The 22,964-nt window shown below is 43.8% G+C and overlaps 1 protein-coding gene across 3 annotated transcripts; it reads left to right on the forward strand.

The window, feature by feature from the left end:
- The first annotated feature begins 3,665 nt into the window (after positions 1-3,665).
- CCNL2 (cyclin L2) lies at positions 3,666-14,551 on the forward strand. 3 transcript variants are annotated; one of them, XM_036743399.1, is made up of 11 exons: positions 3,666-4,023; positions 5,706-5,780; positions 6,093-6,202; positions 6,953-7,073; positions 7,989-8,053; positions 10,753-10,852; positions 11,199-11,303; positions 11,412-11,553; positions 12,703-12,820; positions 12,906-12,998; positions 13,153-14,551. In XM_036743399.1, the coding sequence occupies exons 1-11, from the start codon at positions 3,685-3,687 to the stop codon at positions 13,505-13,507; spliced, it is 1,623 nt and encodes a 540-aa protein (XP_036599294.1). In that variant the 5' UTR covers positions 3,666-3,684; the 3' UTR covers positions 13,508-14,551. The 3 variants fall into 3 exon arrangements, with proteins under 3 accessions (XP_036599294.1, XP_036599296.1, XP_036599295.1); XM_036743400.1 differs by lacking the exons at positions 3,666-4,023; positions 5,706-5,780; positions 6,093-6,202; positions 6,953-7,073; positions 7,989-8,053 and adding an exon at positions 8,773-8,873 and having other exon boundaries at positions 10,040-10,852; XM_036743401.1 differs by lacking the exons at positions 11,199-11,303; positions 11,412-11,553; positions 12,703-12,820; positions 12,906-12,998; positions 13,153-14,551 and having other exon boundaries at positions 8,751-10,811.
- Positions 14,552-22,964: the final 8,413 nt, after the last annotated feature.

Consider the following 22,964-nt stretch of genomic DNA (forward strand, 5'->3'; position numbering starts at 1 on the left):
AAATTATTCAATTATTCAATTCACATATATTCAGTGCCAACTCTATGGCAGCCACTGTATGCACACAACCCAAGAAATAAGACAAAACTCCCTGCCCTCAGAGTACTTACCTTCTTGAGCCATTGAAGTATCTGATAGACTATTTTTTCCTCTTAGATTCTAAGTAAGTTGGAGTTTATAGATGTAATGTATGATTGTATTCCCTACAGAGTCATTGCCTCTTAAGAGGGATGGACTCCAACAGACCTCTGGACCCAGCAGAACTCTGGGTTCGAATCCTGACTTGACTTACCGTGTGATCATGGAAAAGTCACGACCTCTGGGTTTCAGTTTCCTCATCTGTAAAATGAGGAAGATGATGAGTTATCACTTGTTAGTCCCTATCAGGGGTGTTGTGAGGCTCAGATCTAAGTCACCTCACCATCCTTACAATGCTGTAGAAATGCTGCTGACACCTATTGGACATTGGGTTTTCTGTTTCTAAATGTAGTTCATGGTAATTTTCCAAATAGGCGGATCACCTTAGGCAAATCACTTCTATCCAAGCCTCGGTTTCCTCATTTGTAAAGTAAGGGGTTTAGCCTTAGATGGCCTCTGAGATCCAGCTGTGGATGTCAGCTCCCCCAGCTTCATGTATTCGATTCAGCAGGTATTTATTGAGTGTTTACTGTGTGCAGTCAAGACAAGCATTAATTATTCATTTGTAACATATTTTATTTTTATTTAAAAACACGATTTTGAGAAGGAGGGATCCGCAGACATCCCCAGACGAGGTCCATGACAAACAAAAGTTAAGATGGGACAGGCCCTTAGGTTTCAAATTGATAAATTTCATTTAGACTAAATTCATTTAGAATAAATTCACTATTAGAGCCCATCTCCCCCACTCCCAGCCAAGAAAAAGCAAACCAGACAACCCACTCAGACAGTGAAACAACCTAGAGGTGTCTGTCTACATCCCTGCAATCTCATACTGGTGGCTTGCACTTTGTCAAAGGAAAAGAACAATGTGTTTTCCCTCTAAATGATCATTTAGTACCAGCACACTCCATGATCAGTGACTGAAGCACTGTTGCCCTCGATGGAGCTGTAGGCAAGGCATGTGTGACCCTTTTAGCTCCGTCTGTCCATGAGCCTCCATTCAAGTCCGCTCATCTACCCATTTCTTAAAGATTCTTGGAGATGTAGATGCAGATTCCAAACCTTTTCTGTTTCTCTAAAAATAAGAAGATTTCTCTGGTCTGTATACTCTTTCCAGACTTGTTTCTAGGATGTACTGGACTTTCTTTAACCTTGATGAGCCTCTGTCCCCATCTGCAAAAGAGAGAGAATAATAGTGCCAGCACCTCCCCCCCCTGCCCCACACACAGTGGTTGTGAGGTTCAAATGTAAAGCTTGTCTATATAAAGGTGAATATTTTTAAAAAATTTTTAAATGTTTTTAAAAATTTCCCCCAGTTACATGTAAAAACAACTTTTAACATTCTTTTTTAGAACTTTTGAGTTCCAAATTCTCTTCCTTTCTCCCTCTCCACCCCGAGTCATTGAGAAGGCAAGCAGATTGATATCGGTTATCCATGAGTAGTCATGCAGAACAGGGAAGGTGAATCTTTAAGGTAATGTATGTTCACCCTGGAAGCTTGCTCCACCCCGACAGAAATGACCCTCTGCTCCTTTGGCCTCTCCCTCTGACTGGCTGCTTCCCCAAAGCCTCTATGTATCTCATGAATAGAACCAAGGGAACATTTTTCTTTTTTGCTTCAATGTTTTCAAATCCAGCCCTGGACACTTTTAATCTGTGTGGCTCTGGGCAAGTCACTTAACCTCAGTTCCCTCATCTATAAGATGGGGATAATAATAGCACCTACCTTCTAGAGTTATTGTGAGGATCGAATGAGATATTTGGAAAGCGCTTAACACAGTGCCTGGCTTTTAAATAAGTTTGTAACTTTATATATAAATAAATGTACACAAATCCCTACAAAGGAGGAGGTGAGGTCCTTCCAGTATGATTGTGATATAAAAACAAAAGGCATTAATTAGCATATTTTTAAAAGTGCAGCGCTGATCATTTTTGTCTGTATCCCCGTAATTTCTAGTCCTAACGGTGGGATAAGGGCTATGAGCAATTTAGGGACTTGTTCATTTCCTGATGTTTCTCACAGCGGAGCGGAGGGAGCACCTCGTACATCCCCGCACCCATTTACTCACATCCCCTGGGGAAATGAGTTTTCCCATCTTTGGCAATTACACTTAGTTTTGGGCAGGGCATGGAGTCACTACCCCTTTGCGGATTTTTCGCTGTAGATACCAATATCTCACATTTACATATAGTATCTCCTCGGAATTTCACGCACAGAGCACTGACAGGGCTTTGGAAATAGGGCTTTAAGGCAGCTGTGTGGAGGACAGACCGGAGAGGGGAGGGACTGGAAGCGGGGAGACAGTGCCCAGAGGGGAACCCACAGGAGACTGGCCAACTGTGGGGCGATAGCGGGGACAGAGCCCAGGAAGAGCCTGGGTGACTGGAAGGGTCGAACTGGAAGAAGTCTGAAGCTCTGGACGCTTTTGGTGGTCTGGCCATGTCTGCGGATCCCCCCTTCTCAGAATTGTGTTTTTAAATTAAAACAAAACAAAACATAGAGGTTACAAAGGAAGCCAATTATATTGAAACAGTTACCAAAATGTAAAAAAAGCAACCCACAGACCTCAGGGTTAAGAACTCCTGATCTAGCTCCACCCCTTCATTGCGGATGGTGGCACCCTCGAGTGCCAGGTACTTTCTTGTAGGTGAAGCCCTGGATCCAGAGTCGGGAAGGTCTGAGTTCAAATCACCACTCTGCTAGCTGTGTGAGTCTGAGCAACTCACTCAACCCCTTTCTGCTTCAGTGTTCTCAACTGTACAATGGGGCTGATAGGAGCACCGCCCTCCTAGGGTCGCGGTGGGGATGTTCTGGTCTGTGCTTAGTTTTCTTTGGACTGTGGGCTCCCTGAGGGGGGTGGGGGGACTGCCATTCTTTGTACTTCTAGCCTTAGCATGGCGATTGGCGCAGGGTGGGTGTTTAACGAGTGCTTCAGATTGGCTAAAGTGGTTTGCAAACCCCAAAGCGCTATATAAATGCTGTCGTTAGGCAGTGCGTGTCGATTTTCATAAGCCCGCGGAGGCAGGGGCTATTGTCACGCCCAGTTTGCAGGTGAGGAAATTGAGGCTCAGAGGGTGTGATCAGCACTGGGTGCCAAGGCTGCCTTCAGAGCAGCACTTGTAAATCCGGCACTCCAGGCGGTGTGACCGGTCATGCCTCTGATCTCATCCCTGCCGGGGAGAGGACGAAGACGTCGATACGAGGATTTCTCCAGCTCTGGGAGCGCCGTGAGAATGAAGCACGGGGACCTTGATAGACAAGCTACCGTAGGGAAGCATTCTGGGAGACGGGAGGGGGAGGAAGGAGAGCCGTAGGCGGAGGCGTCGCAATGCGCGCTGGGTAACGTGCCCCCCCTTGCCCCGCCCGCGCCGAATTCCCGGCCCGTGAGTCAGAGAGAGCGGTCCGAGTGACGCGCGCCGCAGCCAATCGCGGCGCATAGCGGCGGCGGGGGCCGAGCCGCGGCGGCCAATGGAGTCCTCGGAGGCGGGCGGGCGCAGGGAGGCTCCGCCGGGCGGGGGCCAGAAGCACGAAGAAGACTCAAGATGGCGGCGGCGGCGGGAGCTGCGGGAGCCCCGGCTGTGGCGGCGGCCGCGGCAGGTTCGGGGACCGGCGGAGCGGCGTCGGCGGCCGGCTCGGGCTCGGGCGGCGGGGCCGGCGGAGCGGCGGCGGCGGGCTCGGGCGGCTCGGGCCCAGGAGTGCTGATCGGGGACCGGCTGTACTCTGGCGTGCTCATCACGCTGGAGAACTGCCTGCTGCCCGACGACAAGCTGCGCTTTACGCCGTCCATGTCGAGCGGTCTGGACCCCGACACCGAGACTGGCCTGCGCGTCGTGGGCTGCGAGCTCATCCAGGCGGCCGGCATCCTGCTGCGACTGCCGCAGGTCCGTACGGGGCCAGGCCGGCCCGGGGTGGGGGGAGGGGAAGGGGGCGAGAGAGCGGGAGGGGAGGAGACGGGAGGGGGGAGGCCGCGAGGCTGAGGTAACCGCCGCCGCGCCCAGCCGCTAGTGCGCAGGCGCGAGCCCAGCGCTGGTGGGGGAGGGGAGGGAGGCGGCCCGGCCGGTTCCTTTGTTCCCGGAGCCGCTCGGGACAAAGCCGGGCGTGGGGCTGGGGAGGCAGCTTCCCCCGAGCGCCCTGCTGGGGCTTATTCGGGAAAGTCCCGGCCTAGTTCCAAACGACCGTTCCAAGCAGGGCGGTGGCTTCTTTATGCGAGGATGGGGGCGTACAGAGGGCCCTGATCTCCCGGGCCTCAGTTTCCCCCTTTGCGAAATTAGTATTTGGCTCCAGACTGGGTTTAGGTGGCCTAACCCTTTTTGAGACTCAGTTTCATATTGTATAAAGCGAATGGTTGGGCTTCGATGGATTTGGAGGCCCCTTTTTATGTTCCTTCATCCTGTATGATCTAAAAATTACCTGCCTCAGTTTCCCCTTGTGTAAAAATGGAAGCTCGCTTTCCATGGTTTCGTCGGAGGTCCCTTCCAGGACAGAAGTCTATGTTCTTATGACCTAAGTCATCTAATATTTCCGAGCTTGTTTCCTCGAGCCTAGAATCCCAGAAACAGCTCCCCTCCCCCCACTGTAGAGGGACCCACTTAATGAAGGCAACAAGGAACTGGACAGCAGACCCTAAGAAAAAAGGAGTTGAAAGGGAGGGTTTTTTCAGCAGGGTTCCAAAAAAAAACCCCCAAAACAAAAGACAGCTAATGAGGGGAAACTGGGGGCTGGCTGTGATTTCTCCTAAGCAGAGAGAGGCTTTTTAAATAAAGGCTTCTCCGTGATACTGACTAAAGGGTCTGGTAGTCTACTGGCTGGTTTTTTTTAAGACCTGGAGAAAATCTTTCCATTAGAAAGCAATCACAACAAACACACCGTCTTACTGTGGTTAGATTGGGATTCTGAGAACTCTTGGTAGAGGGAGGGCTCTTTTCTGAGAAGGATGTTGCCTGTTTAGATGGCTTCCCCGGGCAGTATGGGGCTTGCCAGGCCACATACTCTGGAGATAGGAAAGCAAAACTAAAAACAGTCCCTGTTCGAGAATAATGATGGGTTTTCCCCAGCTATCCTCTGCTGCCGGGTATTGTGCAAGGACCCAGTGAGGATTGCTCAAGTGTCTTCCTCCTTTGCCACCTCCCCCCTCCCAACTTGTTGCTCTCTTTTCCTTACTCACCCCAGCTCCTATGTTGCTGGATTTAATTGGCAGGGCCTGTTACTCTTGGGCCCTTGGAAATATGGCTTAGCATGTAGGAAGTACGTGAGGCATCTCCAGCCAATTCTACTTAACGTCTAAGAAGTATGTCCGTGGCGGAGTGGAGGATTGTTTCTTTGTCTATATGTTTTGAGAGGAACGGATTTTTCTTAGGTTTTAAGGGAGCTGTTTTCTGATGTTGGGAAATATAGGTGGATCACTAACCATGGGTGGGAAAAGCTTTAGGTATTGTTTGTTTTTTGACCTCTTGAATACAATGAGACCCAGTGTCATTTTTTAAAAAAACTAACTGAGATTAATTTTGGCAAATCCTGAGCAGTAATTTTAAAAACATAATGTTGAATTCTTTTCCCTTTCTAGGTGGCCATGGCTACAGGGCAGGTGTTGTTTCAGCGATTCTTTTATACCAAATCCTTTGTGAAGCATTCCATGGAGGTTAGTAGGACTTTTTCCCCTTTCTTCATTTTTTTTTCAAGCTAAATACGTAAGATTTTAACATGAAGCTTAACCAGCAAATTTGCTTTTTGTCCTAATTACAAAAACAAGGTATCCTCAGTATATTAAATATTTTTGCTTCATTATGTTTGATAAGCCATGTAAGTTGTAAAGCGCTGCTTATCTTACAGGTTGTTCTGTTACTTGTATTTACCTGCCATTTTCTCTTATTAGCCCTCCTTAAGCTGATGGAGGCGATCACAGTTCCAGATTTGAACAAAACATCAGTATGTTGCAATACTTATATTTCAGCATGTATCAATGGCCTGTGTTCATCTGGCCTCCAAAATAGAAGAGGCTCCAAGACGAATAAGGGACGTAATTAATGTGTTTCATCGACTTCGGCATTTGAGGGAGAAAAAGTAAGTATTGGTATTTTTTGAATATACTCCAAAAAACCCTGGTTTTATTAGGATCATAGGAACTTTGAGAGGTCTTCTGTCCCAATGTGCTTATTTTTTACTGATGCAGAAATGCAGGCCCATGGAGATTAAGAGCTTGTACAAGGTCACACTAGTCATGCATGATAGTGCAGAGATTTGAAACCATATAGGACACATTGACTCTGCTGAGCAACAGGTAGTGAGTCGGGTTGTTATTGTTAAACTAAACTATACCTCTTGGTTATCATTTCCGATGGCTTTCAGTGAACTATCTCTTTTGACTAGTTGAGAATATAATCTGATGTCCTTAGCTAAGTACTTTGTAATGTCTAGGTGGATGAATGCCCTTTTCAGAATGTAATAATTTCATTTATTTGATGTAGATTACTGGGCTTCCTTTCACTGCACATTTCAGAAGTTCTTATGCCATTAAGTTATTAGTGACAGAAGTTAAATCAGCTGGCATTTCTCAGTGCCCGTGTGCCCAAACTATTGAAATTAGAACCTGAGTTGTTGGTATATGAGAGGAAGAGGAAAAACCAATGAGAATCAGTTAGTGGTTAGGTTAAAGATAAGAGATAAGGAGAGTTGTTCATGTTCTTGGGGGAAAGAGGTTAATTTGATGTGTCCTAGGTATGACATTTGCAATGTACATATGAAATGCCATCTATTAAAGATATATACAATGGTGGTTTTAATCTTTCCATCTGACTGGGGAATTTATTGTAGGAAACCTGTACCTTTACTCTTGGATCAGGATTATGTTAATTTGAAGAACCAAATTATAAAGGCTGAGAGAAGAGTTTTGAAGGAGTTGGGGTTCTGTGTCCACGTAAAGCACCCTCATAAGGTTGGTATATTTACTTATAACACAAGTGGTTCCTGAATACGTTCTCCCATTAGACTCAACTTGCATCAGCATTCATGGTCCAGTTTGTGCTATTTTAGCTAAGAAATAAAGAGTCACATTTGCCCATCTAATGGGTGAATACAGACACACCAGAGGTGGTTTGATTTGGTTTTCCAGTTTCTATCAATAGCACAGTAATCTAGATTTCTAAACATTGCCAAATAGATGGCTCTGCTGTAAAAATGTACACCAGCTTCTATGGGTTAGAAGCATTTTTGTTTAGCTCCATTTGTTGTCACTGCTGCTTGTCACTGTCACCTTGAATTGTCAGAGTTCCAAGAGCCCTTTTCTCTCATAGGGAAGTAAAGCTGATTGTGCCAACTACAGGAGCATGGCTCAAGCACTTGAGTATTCTACTACCCCCAGCAATGAGAGGACTTTTTTCCTGGACTGTGATTAAACACGGCTCACATTAGAAATTTAGTGTTGATAATTGTTGTGTTTCTCACCTAGATTTGCCAGCTTTAGATTTTTTTTAAAAATGCCTTTTGGCTTTTGCTGGGAATAGGCCTTGCTTTTACTGAGCAAAATAGCAGTCGAGGTCTATAGAACAAGGTAATTTTCCAGTGGAAATGGAGATTAGATTAGAACTGCCTGGTGTGGAGTTGAGGCGTGCTTAGTTGGGTACAGCTACAGCCCAGCTGAGCATTCTGGTGCATTGCAAATCAGGGAATGTGTATCATTGATCAAATGCTCAGCACCCAACAGTTCTGTCTGTCTGGATATACCATCATGAGGCAGGCCTCTGCTTCCAAATCTAGCATGATGATCTCATTTGCTGCATGGTTACCCCCATAAATTAAATTCTTGGATCTAAAGATTCTTGGTAATAACCGAATGACCCATATCTTCCAGATAATCGTTATGTACCTTCAGGTGTTAGAATGTGAGCGTAATCAACACCTGGTCCAGACCTCATGGTAAGTTGATTTTTTTTGTTTTAAGAGACCAGCAAGGGCAGTGGCAGAAATATGTTGGTTTGAGGCACTTTGGGCAGTGGGTAGTCTATCCCATGACTTTGGTTGTGGGCTCCTCAGTTGTCTGAAGTGCCCCAGTCTGCTGTATAGATTTCGATCAGCTTCTTAAAATTTCAGGCACTGTCTTAATGGTAAGGTAGTGTATATCCTCCTCCCCTGTTTCCTCCCTATCTTCCATTGCTTTCCCTTCCTCTGAAGTGAAAGGTCTTTCCCTTGGGCAAAGTACATGAGAAAGTGCTTAGTAACCTCCCCTTTGCTAGAAACCCCTCTCACCCATTGACTTGGAGCATGGGACAGAGTACAGGGATATCAGACACACTAAAGTAGGCCTAGGGCAGGGGCTTAACATCTGTTGCAAAACCTTGTCTATCTGCTTCTCTATTAAATCCCTGTGGGAGGAAGGAGAGGGACAGGAGAAATTCCCAAAATCTCAGGTGCTGATTTTAGCAATGTGTATGCTTGAAGCAAATTTGGATTTGCCAGTTTAGTGTGTGTGGGTTTTTTGTGTTTTGTGTTTTTTTTTTTCATGGAGTTAAATCTATTAAGGGTCATATTTCTGCTGACTGAACTGTCTGGTGCTGTTACTTGTTTGATGGAGAACCTGTTTTGACTTTTCTTTTCTGTACTCTTTTAATCAAAGGGTAGCCTCTGAGGGTAAGTGACTAAGACTTCTCCTCTGCTGTCCAAGCGCTTTGGTGCAGGGATAGCTGCCGTCTTCAGTCAATCCAATGCAGGCTCTCCAGACAAGGCTGGCTCTAGACAGGTGGTATATACGATAGTATAGTAACTGGCCGACTGCTTCTTGTGGTTATCTTTGACTTTTTTTTCTTGTTCATTTTTTGTTGTGCTTTGACAATTGTATTTATTAGATTTTATAACTGTCTTAACTTAAATTTTGTCACTTTAAAGCTGCTGTACCTGTGTATTAAAGGTGTTTACCTTTTTCTTTGCCAAAACTGTAAGGGGTGGGAGGGGGTGGGGTTCAAAACTGTGACAGACTGGTTAAATGGGATCCAGATTGATGGTAGTAGCCTGTGGTCCAGTTTGTCTTGGCTCAGACATACATTGCTAAAAATTCCTTAGTTCCACTTTTTCAGCAACAGCTGTATTCTAGTAAAAGGTATACACCTTTAAACTTTGATATAGTTAATTAAACATTGTAAATTTCAAGTACAGCAATAAGTACAAGTATTCTTTTTAAGTGTTCTTAATTGTTTTGTATTTTAGGACTTTTATTATAAGGAAAGTGAATTGGGCATGTTTATTGTTTGTGGCTGTTTTGATTAAAGAAGAAAATCACTATAGCTAAAATGTTTAAAATCATCTGTTTACTGGCAAAAAAAAAAAAAAGTAGTAGCTCCTACTGATCGACAAATGTACAGTTACCTTGTGTGGGATTTTCCAGAGTCTAATGGTGACTTAATTTTGATGTTTCGGTAGCCAGATAGAGTGCCTTTCTCATTTACAGTTTAGTGTAATTCTTAGAAACTTGTGGGTGGGCAGTATGTGCTTTATGCTGCCCTGGGGTTCAGGGAGAGATGATAGGGTAGAGATCACAGTATGATGATCTGGCCCATTACTGATGCTTGAACACAAGGGAATCCATGGCTATGCTATGAAAACTCTTTGGAGTTGTAAATCATAACTTAAAAAAAAGTTTTTGTTCTCATGGGGTCAATCCTCATCTTTCACCATACTTGATCTACAGCCAGATGCCCAAGTTCTGATTTTAGTATATTAAATTTTAAGTGCCTTTTTTGAAGGAATATGTTGCAAATGTAGTGAATTAATATTTTACATTCTGTTTAGATAAAAACCTTTTGTACTTTAATAACTTTTAAATTGCAATGTAGTTTTAAAATGTGCTTACTGACTGAAACTTCCAGTGTTTTATTGCCATTGTCTGATTCTGTGAATGTTCATTTTAAGACTCCTTGTTGAAATGGGACAGTTTGGAAACGATTCTTTGATAAACCTGCGAAGAGGATTTCACTTTGGGTATTGAGCCTTCCTCTGCATGATGTTCCCATATATCCGAATTACGCACAAGGGCGTTTTTCCCATCAAAATGGATTCTGTTCCGGATGCTGTGAATCAGTCCGTCATGGGACATGGACAGGTTGAAAAACAAACCAAAAAAAACCAAACATTTTTCTGATGCAAAGGAACTGCAGGGAAGAGGATGGCTAATCTCAGAAGAACTCCAGAAGGGACCAGTGCTCAGCTGATGGCTTGAGTTTGCATGCTTCTCTGCACTACGGAGATTGAGCATAAATTCCTTTAATTGAATATTTTTAACCACTATGGTAGATGTTGTATTTCCAAAGCGTTGTGCTTTTGCATGAGAGCAGGCCAGTAGTCTTAGCAGGAAAAAGTAAAGTTAAAATTGGTTCTCTTTCATAACAGTATTATCTGACAAAGTCAGCTTTAAAAAAATTTTTTTTTACTGTCCCTCCCCTCCTTCCTTCCCTGTGTCCAGAAGAAGCTATTCTAATGTTCTTCCAATAACTCTTGAGATTTACAGGACTGTGTAGCCCTCAGATTTAGAGGTAGAATGCTTAGAAATGGAGTGATTTATAGTGAATGCAGACATGTTCAGCAATGCCTTGGGGAGTTGCAATTCTTTTGTGTTTGATTTTTAGGAACTATATGAATGATAGCCTTCGAACAGATGTCTTTGTAAGGTTCCAGCCAGAGAGCATTGCCTGTGCATGCATTTATCTTGCAGCTAGGACGTTAGAGGTCAGTATTTGACTTACTGGTGTAAAATGGGTGGTTGAAATGATGGGGCTTCCCAGAAGAGGGGCTTGTTTTTGTATGACACATTTTATTCAGTTGGGCAAATTAAAATAATTTGGTTAGCTGCCTTTCCTGGCTGGCCTTTTTTGAACTTGTGAGTTTGGAGACCGGTGGACGCCAATCAACTGTATTTAAGCTCCTCATGGGATTTCTAAAAATAAAAAAAGAAATACCATTACTAGGGTAATGCTGGGTTTTGGTAAAATACCAACCTTCAATGTCTTCATCTGTTTTATAGTGCTTGGCACTATAAGAGTGTGAATATTTATGGTGGTGGTCCTTTTTCTAGATTCCTCTTCCTAATCGTCCCCATTGGTTTCTGTTGTTTGGAGCATCTGAGGAAGAGATCCAAGAAATCTGCTTAAAAATTTTGTTACTCTATACTCGGAAAAAGGTTTATTTTATTTTTCTATTTTTGCTTTGATGTTTTCCCCCTTAATTATGTTGGACCATTGTACTTTAATTTCTTGCCTCTTTCTTCGGCCTGGTGCTGTTTTTGTAGGTTGATCTGACATATTTAGAAAGTGAAGTTGAAAAGAAAAAACATGCCATTGAAGAGGCAAAAGCTCAAGCTAAAGGTCTGCTTGCTGATGGAACTCCCATTTTAGACAACACGTCGGGTTTTTCCCCTGTTCCTAAAATAGGTGAGTCTTTGGCCACGTTTGCTCTTGTGGCTCCCTGGTGTATTGGTGAGATGGCACACATCCCTTTATAGGGAGCGCTCTTCTGTGGGGTGGTGCACTCAGATTTTCTGATACTGTGGTACTTCAGTGTTTTTGGTTCCCTTTTGTAATCCTGAGTATTTTATGCATCTAAAAACATTTCTGAGAAGGGGTCTGTGGCTCCCAAAAGTTTTAGAGCCTTTCTGGTCTGTCTCCTCCTCTTCCTTCTAGATAGTGCTGCTTGCTGCTGGTTTTCCTCCTCTCTGTTCCTGGTACATTGAAATTGTAGTGATCTATCCAAATGGCTCTTTGATTACAAGAGGTCGATTGATCAGCCAGAATTTAGTAATAAGCACTTCTGAGTCCCAAGCATTAGGTTGTGGAGAGAAAAATGAACAGTTTCTGCCCTCGGGACACTTAAAGTCTATCCATGCACGGTGGGCCAGCAGCAGAAAAATGTCTCATGTAGGACATGATACTTGAACTGATTTTTGAAAGGAACAGTTGTGTATCTAGTTGTTGGAGGAGGGGTCATTTCAGGCTGGGGGACAGGAAGTGCCATAACTCCTGTTACAAGCAGCAAGGCAGCCTTGTATATAACCAGCCCAGAAAGGTGGATCAGAGCATGCTTATGAAGAGCTTTTAATGTCACACAGATTTGTCTTTGATCCTTGAGGTTAGAGGGACCCCTTGGTCAGAAGTCAGCTTCAGGAATCCTGTGGAGAGCTGTGTGAAAGACAAATGGAGAAGTCAGTTACCAAGTCCAGGGGAGATGAAGGCCTGGAGGAGAGGCACTCAGTTCTTTTCATAGAATCACCTTTCAGAGACTTTGCCATGTGGTGGAGACACAGGATTAACCAAGTGATGTTTGCAGTTGAGGGCCATGTGCCATGTTTTCTATTTGGGTCTTGGAGTGCCAGTGTTCATTCCTCCCTTTTGTCTCCAAGGTTTGCCCCTCAGCTCTTATGTGCTCCCTTTGACATTGGGAAGAACAGCTCCATTCACAGGCATGATTGCCTCAGTGTGGGTTAGGGAAGGAAGTATAATGGAGTTTCAGCTTGTATATTATAAGTTCTCTCTGAATCCTTTAACATTGGCATTTCATGGAATTTCTTATATTTGTTTTGTTAGAATCCCCCAAAGAAAGCAAAGGGAATAAACCTTCTCCACTTTCTGTGCAAGCAATGAAGAACGCCAAAAGAAAAATGGAGGGTGCCAAGAGGGCCAAATCCAACAGTCCAGTGAATGGGTGAGGCCTTCTGCCGGGGCAGGGCATTTTAACCCCTTGAGTGGCTGATACTTCAGTCTGCCTAATGAAACCTTTCCCTTGGCAGCTTGCCAAAAGGCCGGGAGAGTCGAAGTCGAAGCGGAAGCCGAGATCAGAGCTACTCTCGGTCACAGTCCAGATCCGCATCTCCTAAGAGGAGGTAAGTAGAGCTTGTTTCTTCTATTGGCACCTCCCCTTGGGTCCCTGTCAGGTGGTTCATCTAGTGTGGAGCCAGGAGGTTGGGTGAGCTTTGGGTCCCTCGAGGGAAGTAGGTTTCATAGTATAGATGTTTCATCAGGCCTGTTTTTCTTTAGAAAAAGTGAAAGCTGTTCAACATCGAGTGGTTCAAAGTCCCAGAGCCGCTCTCGGAGTCGCAGTGATTCTCCTCCAAGACAGGCCAACCATGGTGGTTCTTACAAGGGCTCCAAGATGAGGACCTACAAAAAATCAAAGGACTATAAGTATGCAGCTCAGAAACCCCGTAAGTCTCGAAGCCGGAGCTCATCCCGTTCTAGAAGCCGATCCAGGGAACGCTCAGATAATTCTGGGAAATACAAGAAGAAGAGTCATTACTACAGGGATCAGAGGCGGGAACGTTCTCGGTCTTATGAGCGAACTGGCCATCGCTATGAGCGAGAACACCCTGGACACAGCAGACACAGGAGATGAGGCCTGGAGGCCATGGGCAGGTGTGCTTCCTTCTCCCTTTGGATGCAGACAGGGCCTCAGCTCCCTTCTTTCCCATAGCCTGGGCGAGTTGGTGTCTGGACTGAATCGACCATCGTCTCTGCTTTATTTGTTCCTCAACTTGTTAAGCATGAATTTAAAGGGAAATGGCCATTTAATGGACATGGTAAGGAGACTGAAGATAGAATCAGGTAGACAGCTTGGTTCTCCCAACAACTGTCTAGTTGGGCGTCTGGGCCTGTCCTTGGAAGTTGGCACTGGGTCCATCCCTGTAACAAGTGTTAGTCCTAGAACGGATGGATGGGCGGCCGCAGCCTCCTCTGTGAGATTGAGAGTGGACCTCTTCCTTGTTCCACTCTGACTCTGAATGGCCCTTCTGGATAGAGCTGGAAGAAAGCTCAACTGTTTATTTAATTAAACTGTTGGTGTAGCTTGGTGCTAACTACAAGCTGTCTTTTTTCCCCCATACTGAAACTCAATTACGTTAAACCAAGAAAAGTGATTTTTAGAACTTCTGCCTATATTAGGTTGTACTTGTGTATATATATTTTGCAGTGTTTAACAGTACAATATGGTAATATGGCCTTACTAGGTACCCTTACACTTTATCCACATTGTAAATAAATGTGTTTAATACAAGTTGAAAGCTATTATACTGAAAATTCAGAACTTGAATTCTGTCAACTTAAAACTTGTGTAGAGAATTCTGATTTAAAAATGTGAAGTATTTAGATCTGTGTATTGAAAGTAGTATATTTTTATCTGTGCAATGCTGAGTGCAGGACACCAGCTCATGAATAGAGAAGTTTCATATATATGCATTTTATGTGGTTTAAAAAAAACACAACTCTCTACTCAGGATATTTGAAACTTTGAAGAATTCGTAGTTTGTCATTCTGCTTGCTTGTTAAAACAGAAGATGTGAGAAGGATGAGTACACAGCCAGCAGTATCAGTTTTAGTGGTATATCTGAGCTGTTTCTTTCCCTGCCCCCTAATTTCATTAAAGTATTTGATTTTGTATTTAGTTCCTGTGTGTGCACGTCCTTCTGGGGAAGCAGGCAGACGTGGGGCAGACAGGAGAGGAAGTGGGTTTCTGAGTGGATTTGAATAGTTCTCTGGGGGGGACCCACCATAGACTTTGCTGGTACTTAAAAGTATGAGCTCCCACCAGGAAGGAGGTCACCTACCTACTGCACAAAGTCACCAGTACTTGGGAAAACGGGGGAGGGGGTATTCTTTGGGGCAGCCTAGAGTAACAGGCCTCTGAGGAAAGGCAAACACCTGAGGTCACTAGATTTGGGGCAACCAGGAAGATTGACAATAGCATGGGATTTATAGCCTATAGGTCCTTGCCAGGTCTCTCAGGGAGTGTAGGGGTGTTGCAGACTGGTGGTTGGAAATAACTGGCTGATACTACCTTTCTCTGGTGGACCCCCCACTCCCATCCCCTCCCCCAGTGCCTGGAATGCTTTCCCTCCTCTCCACTCCCTCCCTGGCTACTGGCTGCCTTCAGGGCTCCACTCCAATCCCACCTTGTGCAAGAGGCTGGTCTCTAGTGTCCTATTGCTGGATCATATTTGTATGAATTTCCTTGTTTGCATGTTGTCACCTTCAGGATGTGAGGTGCTTGAGGGCAGGGACTTAGTGTCCTCATTGCTTAACTTTGTAAGGTTCGAAGGAGTCCTAACAGGCATGAAGAAAATCTCCATGTTCCAGCTGGCAGAAAAGAGTCCTCAAACCATTCTATCCGTGCCAGTGGCTGCAGAGTCTGACAGCAGAGACTGGCTATCTACAGGCTCTGTCTGGCAGGATGTCATCCTGGCGCCCTTGACCGAGCTAGTCAACACCGGGGCCAGCCTGAAATCTGGTAAAACAAAGGCAGTCTTCCTCAGGCTGTCCCAGCAAGGCCCTGCCTTTTCCAGTCCTAACTTATTGGAATAAAGGCCATGGAGAGGAGAGATGAGCATTTGGGGCAAACCTCATTTTGGTTCTTACTATAGAGGAAGGCATGATTCCTGATTGGCTGAAGGAGGAGGGGATGCAGCTGAGAGGCCTCCTGTCTAACTTACCCAAATCTCCATTGCCTGTGTCTACATGCCTTCGGCTCTACTTTTCTCTCTCCAGAGGGTCTGAAACCAAATTAAGCCCCATACACCCTTCTGCAGGATACTCTAAGGAATCCCTGCAAAACCACTCCAGGCCTGGGTGATAATTTGACTAGAGGCTTTGTTTAGGACTCATCTTTCTACACCTTGGCTGAGGGTATTAGTGGATTCAGGTTTTAAAGTGGCTGCTACTAAATATTCTACCCACCCAGTTCACTTCTGGTGTGGCCTAGCTAATAGATGAATTACTTCTTTGCAAGGGTTGGTTGGGGTTGAGTTGGGCAGATTGCCCTTCAGAGCTGAAAATTGGGGTTTGGCACATTTCAGGAAGTAGGCTACCCGGTACCCTGGCTACAGGCATCGAGGAATTGTTTAACCAAGATTAAACTCTGCTCTGGTTCCTGTCTGCTCCTGGAAATTACTATAGAGGGACTGTAGTCATTAGGTCATTTCCTTTTAATTAATTCATTATCACGGAGCTCATTTTTATGACTCCTAGTATGACCTACAACTAGGAGAGAGGCCTGGTAAGAAATTGAGTAAGGAAAGGTGGCAGTCCTCCAGGGGCAGTGGGAGATGTGCAGGGAGGTGCCAAAGGGGCAGTAGGCATTTTCCTTATTCAGAAGTGTGGTACTCTGTAAAGTTCCAAAAGAAAAATCTCCCTGTTGGCAGTGGCCAACTGAGTGTAAAGAGGAATTGCCAAGAAACAAACAGAACTAGCTAGGTTCACGTTTGTGTTTTCACTCTTGGTGTTGGGCTTTGAATCTTATCATGAATCTTTTTTTCACCCAATATAGTTTTATTTCATTAAATATTTCCCAATTACGTGTGAAATTTTTTAACATTTATTTTTGTAATTAAAATTTATTATTTATTTTATCATTTTATAAAAATATCTTGACTTCCAGATTCTCTTTCCCACCCCACTTCCACTCACTGAGAAGACAATATATCAATTATTCATGTGAAATATGCAAAACAACCATATTGTTTTTAAAAGCAAGAAAAATAAAGTGAGAAAATTCAATCTGCACTCACTCAGTTCGTCAGTTCTCTCTCTGGAGGTGGCTAGCATTTTTCATCATGCGTCCTTTTGATTGATCAGAGTAGCCAAGTCATCAGCTGATCATCGTTACAACATGGCTATAACTGTGCACAGTGATCTGGTTCTTCTCACTTCACTTTGCATTAGTTCAGAGGTCTTGCCATTTAATGTTCATTTTTAAAAATATAAAAAATTTAAAATTTAAAAATTAAACAATTCCCTCCTCACCCCTCCCCTCTCCTGAGAAGGCAAGCAATTTGATATAGATATAATTCGATACGATGTGAAGTTACAGAAAACATCACTTCTCTCTACGTGACTCAAAGTCTGTGTACCCAGCCCTCCTCTCTCTCCTGATTAGACATGTTAAGTCATTAGCATTAGTCTTTAAGGCCTCTAACTGAAACTTGGTGCCTGTTGGTAGCTCTGGCTATCAATTTAAGAAGATTTCCCATTTACAGTCCTTTTTAATCTTTGACCAATGAGATTGAATGGTGTTCTTTAAAATGCGATTTCTGTTTTTCAGTTGTTTTCAGTCATGTCTGACTTTTTTGACTCCATTTGGGATTTTCTTGACAAAGACTAGAGTGATTTGCCATTTCCTTCTAGCTCATTTTACAGATGAGGAAACAGGCAAACAGTATCAGGTGACTTGCCCAGGGTCACACTCTCCATTGTGCCCCCTCCCCGCCCCCAAAGCGATATATTTTATTTAAAGGATCCTTCTAGAAACTGTTCAGCAGGATTGTTCCCAGCATGCCAATTCCAACTGTCTAAAAATTTGCAGGGACAGTGAAGTGGCCCAGTGGACAGAGTGCTGGACCTGGACTCGGGAAGACCTCAGGTCAAATCTGACTTTACTAACTGTGTGACCTTGGGCAAGTCACTTGACCCTGTTTGCCTCAGTTTCCTCATCTGTAAAATGAACTAGAGAAGGAAATGGCAAACTGCTCCAGTATTTTTGTCAAGAAAACCCCAAATGGGGTCGCAGAATCTGAAAATGGCTGAACAAAAAGAATTTGTAAGTCTTATACCTGTATGTAGTGGGTATGCATGAAAAATGCTGAGGTCCTGCTTTCAGGAACAGAAGTATCTCTATCTTTAGAGATCTTATTCCTCCTCCCGGAGGGTCTTCAAAACTTCCAGTTGGACACTCCTCTTAGTAAAGGGGAGTCTCACCTTAAAAAATAAAATTCGCCATTGAACAGGAGCTTAATCAAAGCCTCACCTACTTGGGTTGTTGTTTGTCCTTCGTTCTCAAAGAGGACCATGACATCGGGAAGATGATGCCATGACTTGCAAGTGAATTGGATTTAAGTGAGGCAGGGCTGTGCAAAGTCACCAGCCTCACTCTCTCCTCTGCAACCATCTGGGGCCACTAGGCAGATATAGATCTGGATGACTGGAGATGGTCCCCACCCACGTGCAAAACTGGCTTCTGACCACAAGGGAGGATTGAAAGAAGTCTTGCTTCAGGTCGAGCCTGCCGTTAAGCTACTGGATTTTCTGCCTAGACCATCTTAGGTCTACTGCCAACCTTTCTATCTAAACATAGAACAAGTCCGCAAACAAAACAAGCCACCAACAGAAAATGTCAGATGTGCAACATTATGTCAGTTCCTGTTTAGAGACTTACAATACATGGAAATTCCCAAAGGGGCGGGAATAGCAAAATTCTGACTCACACATCCCAGGCTTTGTCTGTCGCGCAAATGCAAAAGACAAAGGTAAGAAAAATGTCCCTACTACCACCTATTCATGGAGGAGTTAGGTCAATTTCTCTTGCTCTTGGAACACATTAGGGCCTTTCCCTAATGGATTGCAAATGGGCCAGTGGCTGAAATGGATTTAGCCCCCAAATGGGTAGGTAACTTATGGCATTATAGGAAAGGCTTATACTGAGGCTGCTTAGGACATAGATGGAAATGGATGGATGGATGCATGGATGGATGGATGGACAGATGATAGATGAATGGATGGATAGATTATAGATGAACAGAAAGATGACTGATGGATGGATGGATAGATGAATGGATTGATAAATGGATGGTTAGATAGATGACAGATGTACAGATAGATATGGAGATGGATAGATGGATAGATAGATAAAGTGTTTTTAATTGCTTACTATATGGCAGGCACTGTGCAAAGTACTGAGGATACAAAAACAAAGAAGCAAGACAGTTCCTGTCCTCAAGGAGCTTATATTCTTTTTTAAAAAAATAATTTTTAATTCATGGAATAAAACAAGTGTTTTCATAATAGTACAATAAAAAGAAGATTGTATATGAAACTGCAAATCTACTATGTACAACTTGCTATTCCTTTCAAATATACAAAATTATCATGTAAATTTTTTTTCTTCCCTTCCTCCTCCTCCTCCCCTAGAGATGGCTGCCATTAGACACTAGTGGGTGCACATTTTATATATATATTTATATATGTGTGCATATATACACGCATGTATATATACACGTATATGTGTGCATATATACATGTATGTATATACATGTATATATGTGTGTATATACACACATGTATATGGGGATATGTACACATGTTTATATGTATATATACACACACATACACACATAAACACATGCATACATATACATGTATATATAATGTATAATTATTCTATTTATTTTTCAGTTTTTTCTCTGGATGCAGATAGTGTCTTTCTTCATATGTCCTTTATAGTTAATTTGAGTATTTACAATAGCAAAAATAACTTATTCACTCAAAGTCATTCTTAAAACACTGTTGCTGTTACTATATATAGTGTTCTCTTGGTCCGCTCATTTAGCTCTTCATTATTTTGTGCAAGTCTTTCCGTGGTTTTCTAAAGTCATTGAGCTCATCGTTTCTTAAAGCACAGTGGTATTTCATCACAATCGTATACCACAACTTTTCTGGTAATTCCCCATTATGATTCGGCATCCTAGCAATTTCCAATTCTTTGCTGCCACAAAGAGAACTGATATAATTATCTGATAAAAATGGGTCATGAAAGGAAGAATAAATATATAGGAAAACAGGTGGGGGTGGAGAACTGGTAATGTTGGAACCTCACTCTCATCTAGGTTGAAGAGGAAACTGTACATCTGAAGAGATTTAGAAGTTTTCTGAACTTCTAGAGAGGTGAGAAAAGTGGAGAATATGGTGGGGAGGGACTTTTAAAAGAGTGTATAGAGTAAGATTAGCAGAGTGGGGGGAAGAAAATAAAGGAAGGAATTTTAGAGGGGTGGATAAAATAAGGAAATAGAGGGTAAGGGGAAAAGGTAAGGTAACAGGGATAGGGTAAAAAGAGAGGTTAAGAAGGAAAATAGTGAATAAAAATAAGACGGACGGAGGGAAATTCACAAAGAGTAATTAGAACTTTGTCAAGTCTAAGAACACGAGTCATTCCCCAGTTGATAAATGGTCAAAGGAAATGAACAGGCCACTTTCCAATGAAGAAATCTAAAGAATTTATAGTCATATAAAAATGCTCTAAATCATTATAGATCAGAGAAATGCAGATTAAAACAACTTTGAGACATCTGCTAGATGATGGAAGGGGAAAGTGACAAATGTTGCAGAGGATGTAGAAAAATTGGGACACTAATTCATTGTGGAATTGTAAAATGATCCAACCATTTTGGAAAACAATCTGGAATTATGCCCAAAAGAGTTATTAAACTACCTATATACCCTTTGACCCAGCAATACTATTACTTGGTCTATTTCCAAAAAAGTGCTGGGCTCTCCGGTGAGGCAGGAGTGGAGGATGGGGTCTTAGCAGGTGAGAGAACCACAGAAACTTCCTGCTTTGTCAGGAATAGGGCGCTAGACCTGGGGTCCAGTCCTACGTCTCCTATCTGCTACTTACTTTGGATAGGTCACCTTTCCTCCTCAGCTTCCTCATTGGTCTAAATGACAGGGCTGGGCTTCATGGTCTGCAAGGTCCTTCCAAATCAAGGTCTGCAAGGTGCTGCCAAATTCTATGGCATCTGTGCCACAGAAAGTGGGTGAAAATAATAATAGGAGGGGAAAAGCATTAATATAGCACCTACTATGTGCCAGACACTGTACTAAGGGCTTTACAAAGATCTCATTTGAGAATACAGTTTCCCTGCCCAGAAGTCAACTAGCATCTATGAAGCACCTACTATGTGCCAGGTACTGTGCTAAGCAACGGGGATACAAAGAATGGAAAAAATTGGCTGAGGAGTATGCTGGGGATGATTTTATTCCTGCCAACATGTGGCTGGTTGTAACATGAGGACTTGGGCATACATAATTAGCTTCATGCTTCTGTCCTTTGCAGGAATAAAGCACGTGCGCACGCATGCGCATGTGTGTGTGCATACCTCTCTCCCCCTCCCTTATTTTTTTAATACTGCAGGTCACCCGGCCTTCAGCAGCCCCATAATTTTGCCTCTTTCGTCCTGGGGCCTGGTTTCGCATGCACCAAGGTACAACTGTGAAGCGTTAATCTCCATCCAGGCCTGACAAGCATGTGTTTTTCTTTAGCGAGGCGCTATCTGGAACAGCTCCTTCCTAGGTAATTGAGGATTAGGGTTCAGCCAGATCGGAGGTGGGCTGGGCTGGGTTTTATTACCCATTTGTTTCCAGGGGAGCTGGGGTTTTTGCAGCTGCCCCCAGAGCATTGACTGAACGCTGGCTGGCTGGCTGCCCACATAGTCACTGAGCTCGCTCCTGGGGAGAAGACTTAAGATTCAGCCTCGCCCCAGGGCAGGGGAATCTCGTTTAGCTCCTAGCTTGGCCGACCAGTTATAAGCAAACTTCCTGCTGTCCCTGCCTTGCCCTTGCCTCATTTTCCCTGTTCCCAAGATAGGGGTCATAGGCCTTCCTCTTTGCAAAGGGCCTTGGAGATCTGTGAATGATTAAGATAGGACTGGGTGCTGCAGCTCTTTTTAGAATGTTGCTTTCCTATCAATCAATCAATGAACATTTCGTCTACACACACCATGTGCCAGTAGGCAACTAGGAGATGGAGTGAGTAGAGCCTGGAGTCAGGAAGACTCATCTTCCTGAGTTCAAATCTGGCATCAGACACTTCCTAGCTGTGTGACCCTGGGCAAGTCACTTCACTCTGTTTGCCTCAGTTTCCTCACCTGTAAGATGTATATAACAATGCAGAGACTAGGTGATCTCTCATGGTTTCTTTCAGCTCCAGGTCTATGGTGCATTGTGCCCCGTGAGTCTCTAATGCCTGAGATTTTATTTCTCATATAACCAGTCAGACCACATCTTGTGTTTGGTTATGGGCACTACATTTTGGAAAGACAATAACAAGTCTCCAGAAGGAGGGCCTCAGGTCTATGCCATGTAAGGATCTGAAGGAACTGGGGGTGGTCAAAGAGCCATAGATGTAGAGTGAGAAGAGACCTTTTTGATTTTGTTCTCGTTCAGTGTTTTCAGTCGCGTCCGACTCTCCATGACCCCATCTGGGGTTACCTTGGCAAAGATATTGGAGTGGTTGGCCACTTCCTCCTCCAGCTCATTTTACAGATGAGGCAACTGAGGCAAACAGGGTCAGGTGACGTGCCCAGGGTCACACAGCTACTAAGTGTCTGAGGCTGGATTTGAACTCAGGAAGAGACGTCTTCCTGACTGTACAGTATACATGTATGTATGTTCCTGATAGTGTGTATGTGACACATGAAGGTTTGCATGTTGTCTCATCGATCCTCACAGCAACCCCGGGAAAGAGGGGCTGTTATTGTTTCCACTTTATGGATGAGTAAATTGAGGCGAGGGGAGGAGTGGGTGGTTTGCCCAGGGTCACGCAGCCAGAAAGTGCCTGAGCCCAAGTCCAGCATTCTCTCCTCTCGACCATGATCTCTCTCGTGTTTAGCCTGGAAAAGAGAAAGCTCGGGAGAGATGGAATAGTTGCCTTCAAGTGTTTGAAAGAATTTTGGCTTGGCATCAGAAAATTATTTTTTAAAAAACTCAAACTGTCTAAAAGTACCTCTGGAGGTAGTATGTTCCCTCTTATTGGGGATCTCAAAAGTGAAAGATGGTGGACTCAGCATCTGGAATGTTGGAGTGGGCATTCTTTTGGAGGTCTGAGCTCAGTTTGGTCTTCATGACTCTAAGGTCTCTGCTAAGTCTAAAATTCTGTGAAGCTGGCAGATGGGGTGGGATCCATCTCTATTTTATTTTTTTTTTTAATTTTTATTTTTTGCAGGGGGGAAGGCAGGGCAATTGGGGTTAAGTGACTTGCCCAAGGTCACACAGCTAGTAAATGTGTCCAGTGTCTGAGGTTGGATTTGAACTCA

Source organism: Trichosurus vulpecula, chromosome 2 (assembly GCF_011100635.1).
Source record: "Trichosurus vulpecula isolate mTriVul1 chromosome 2, mTriVul1.pri, whole genome shotgun sequence".
NCBI lineage: Eukaryota > Metazoa > Chordata > Mammalia > Diprotodontia > Phalangeridae > Trichosurus > Trichosurus vulpecula.

What these genes read in the sequence shown, in the direction of transcription:
- CCNL2 (XM_036743399.1), top strand. Translation starts at nt 3,685, where the DNA reads ATGGCGGCGGCGGCGGGAGCTGCGGGAGCCCCGGCTGTGGCGGCGGCC. An exon ending in TCCTGCTGCGACTGCCGCAG is followed by an intron (nt 4,024 to 5,705) that starts GTCCGTACGGGG and finishes TTCCCTTTCTAG; the next exon opens with GTGGCCATGGCTACAGGGCA. An exon ending in CACCTGGTCCAGACCTCATG is followed by an intron (nt 8,054 to 10,752) that starts GTAAGTTGATTT and finishes TTTGATTTTTAG; the next exon opens with GAACTATATGAATGATAGCC.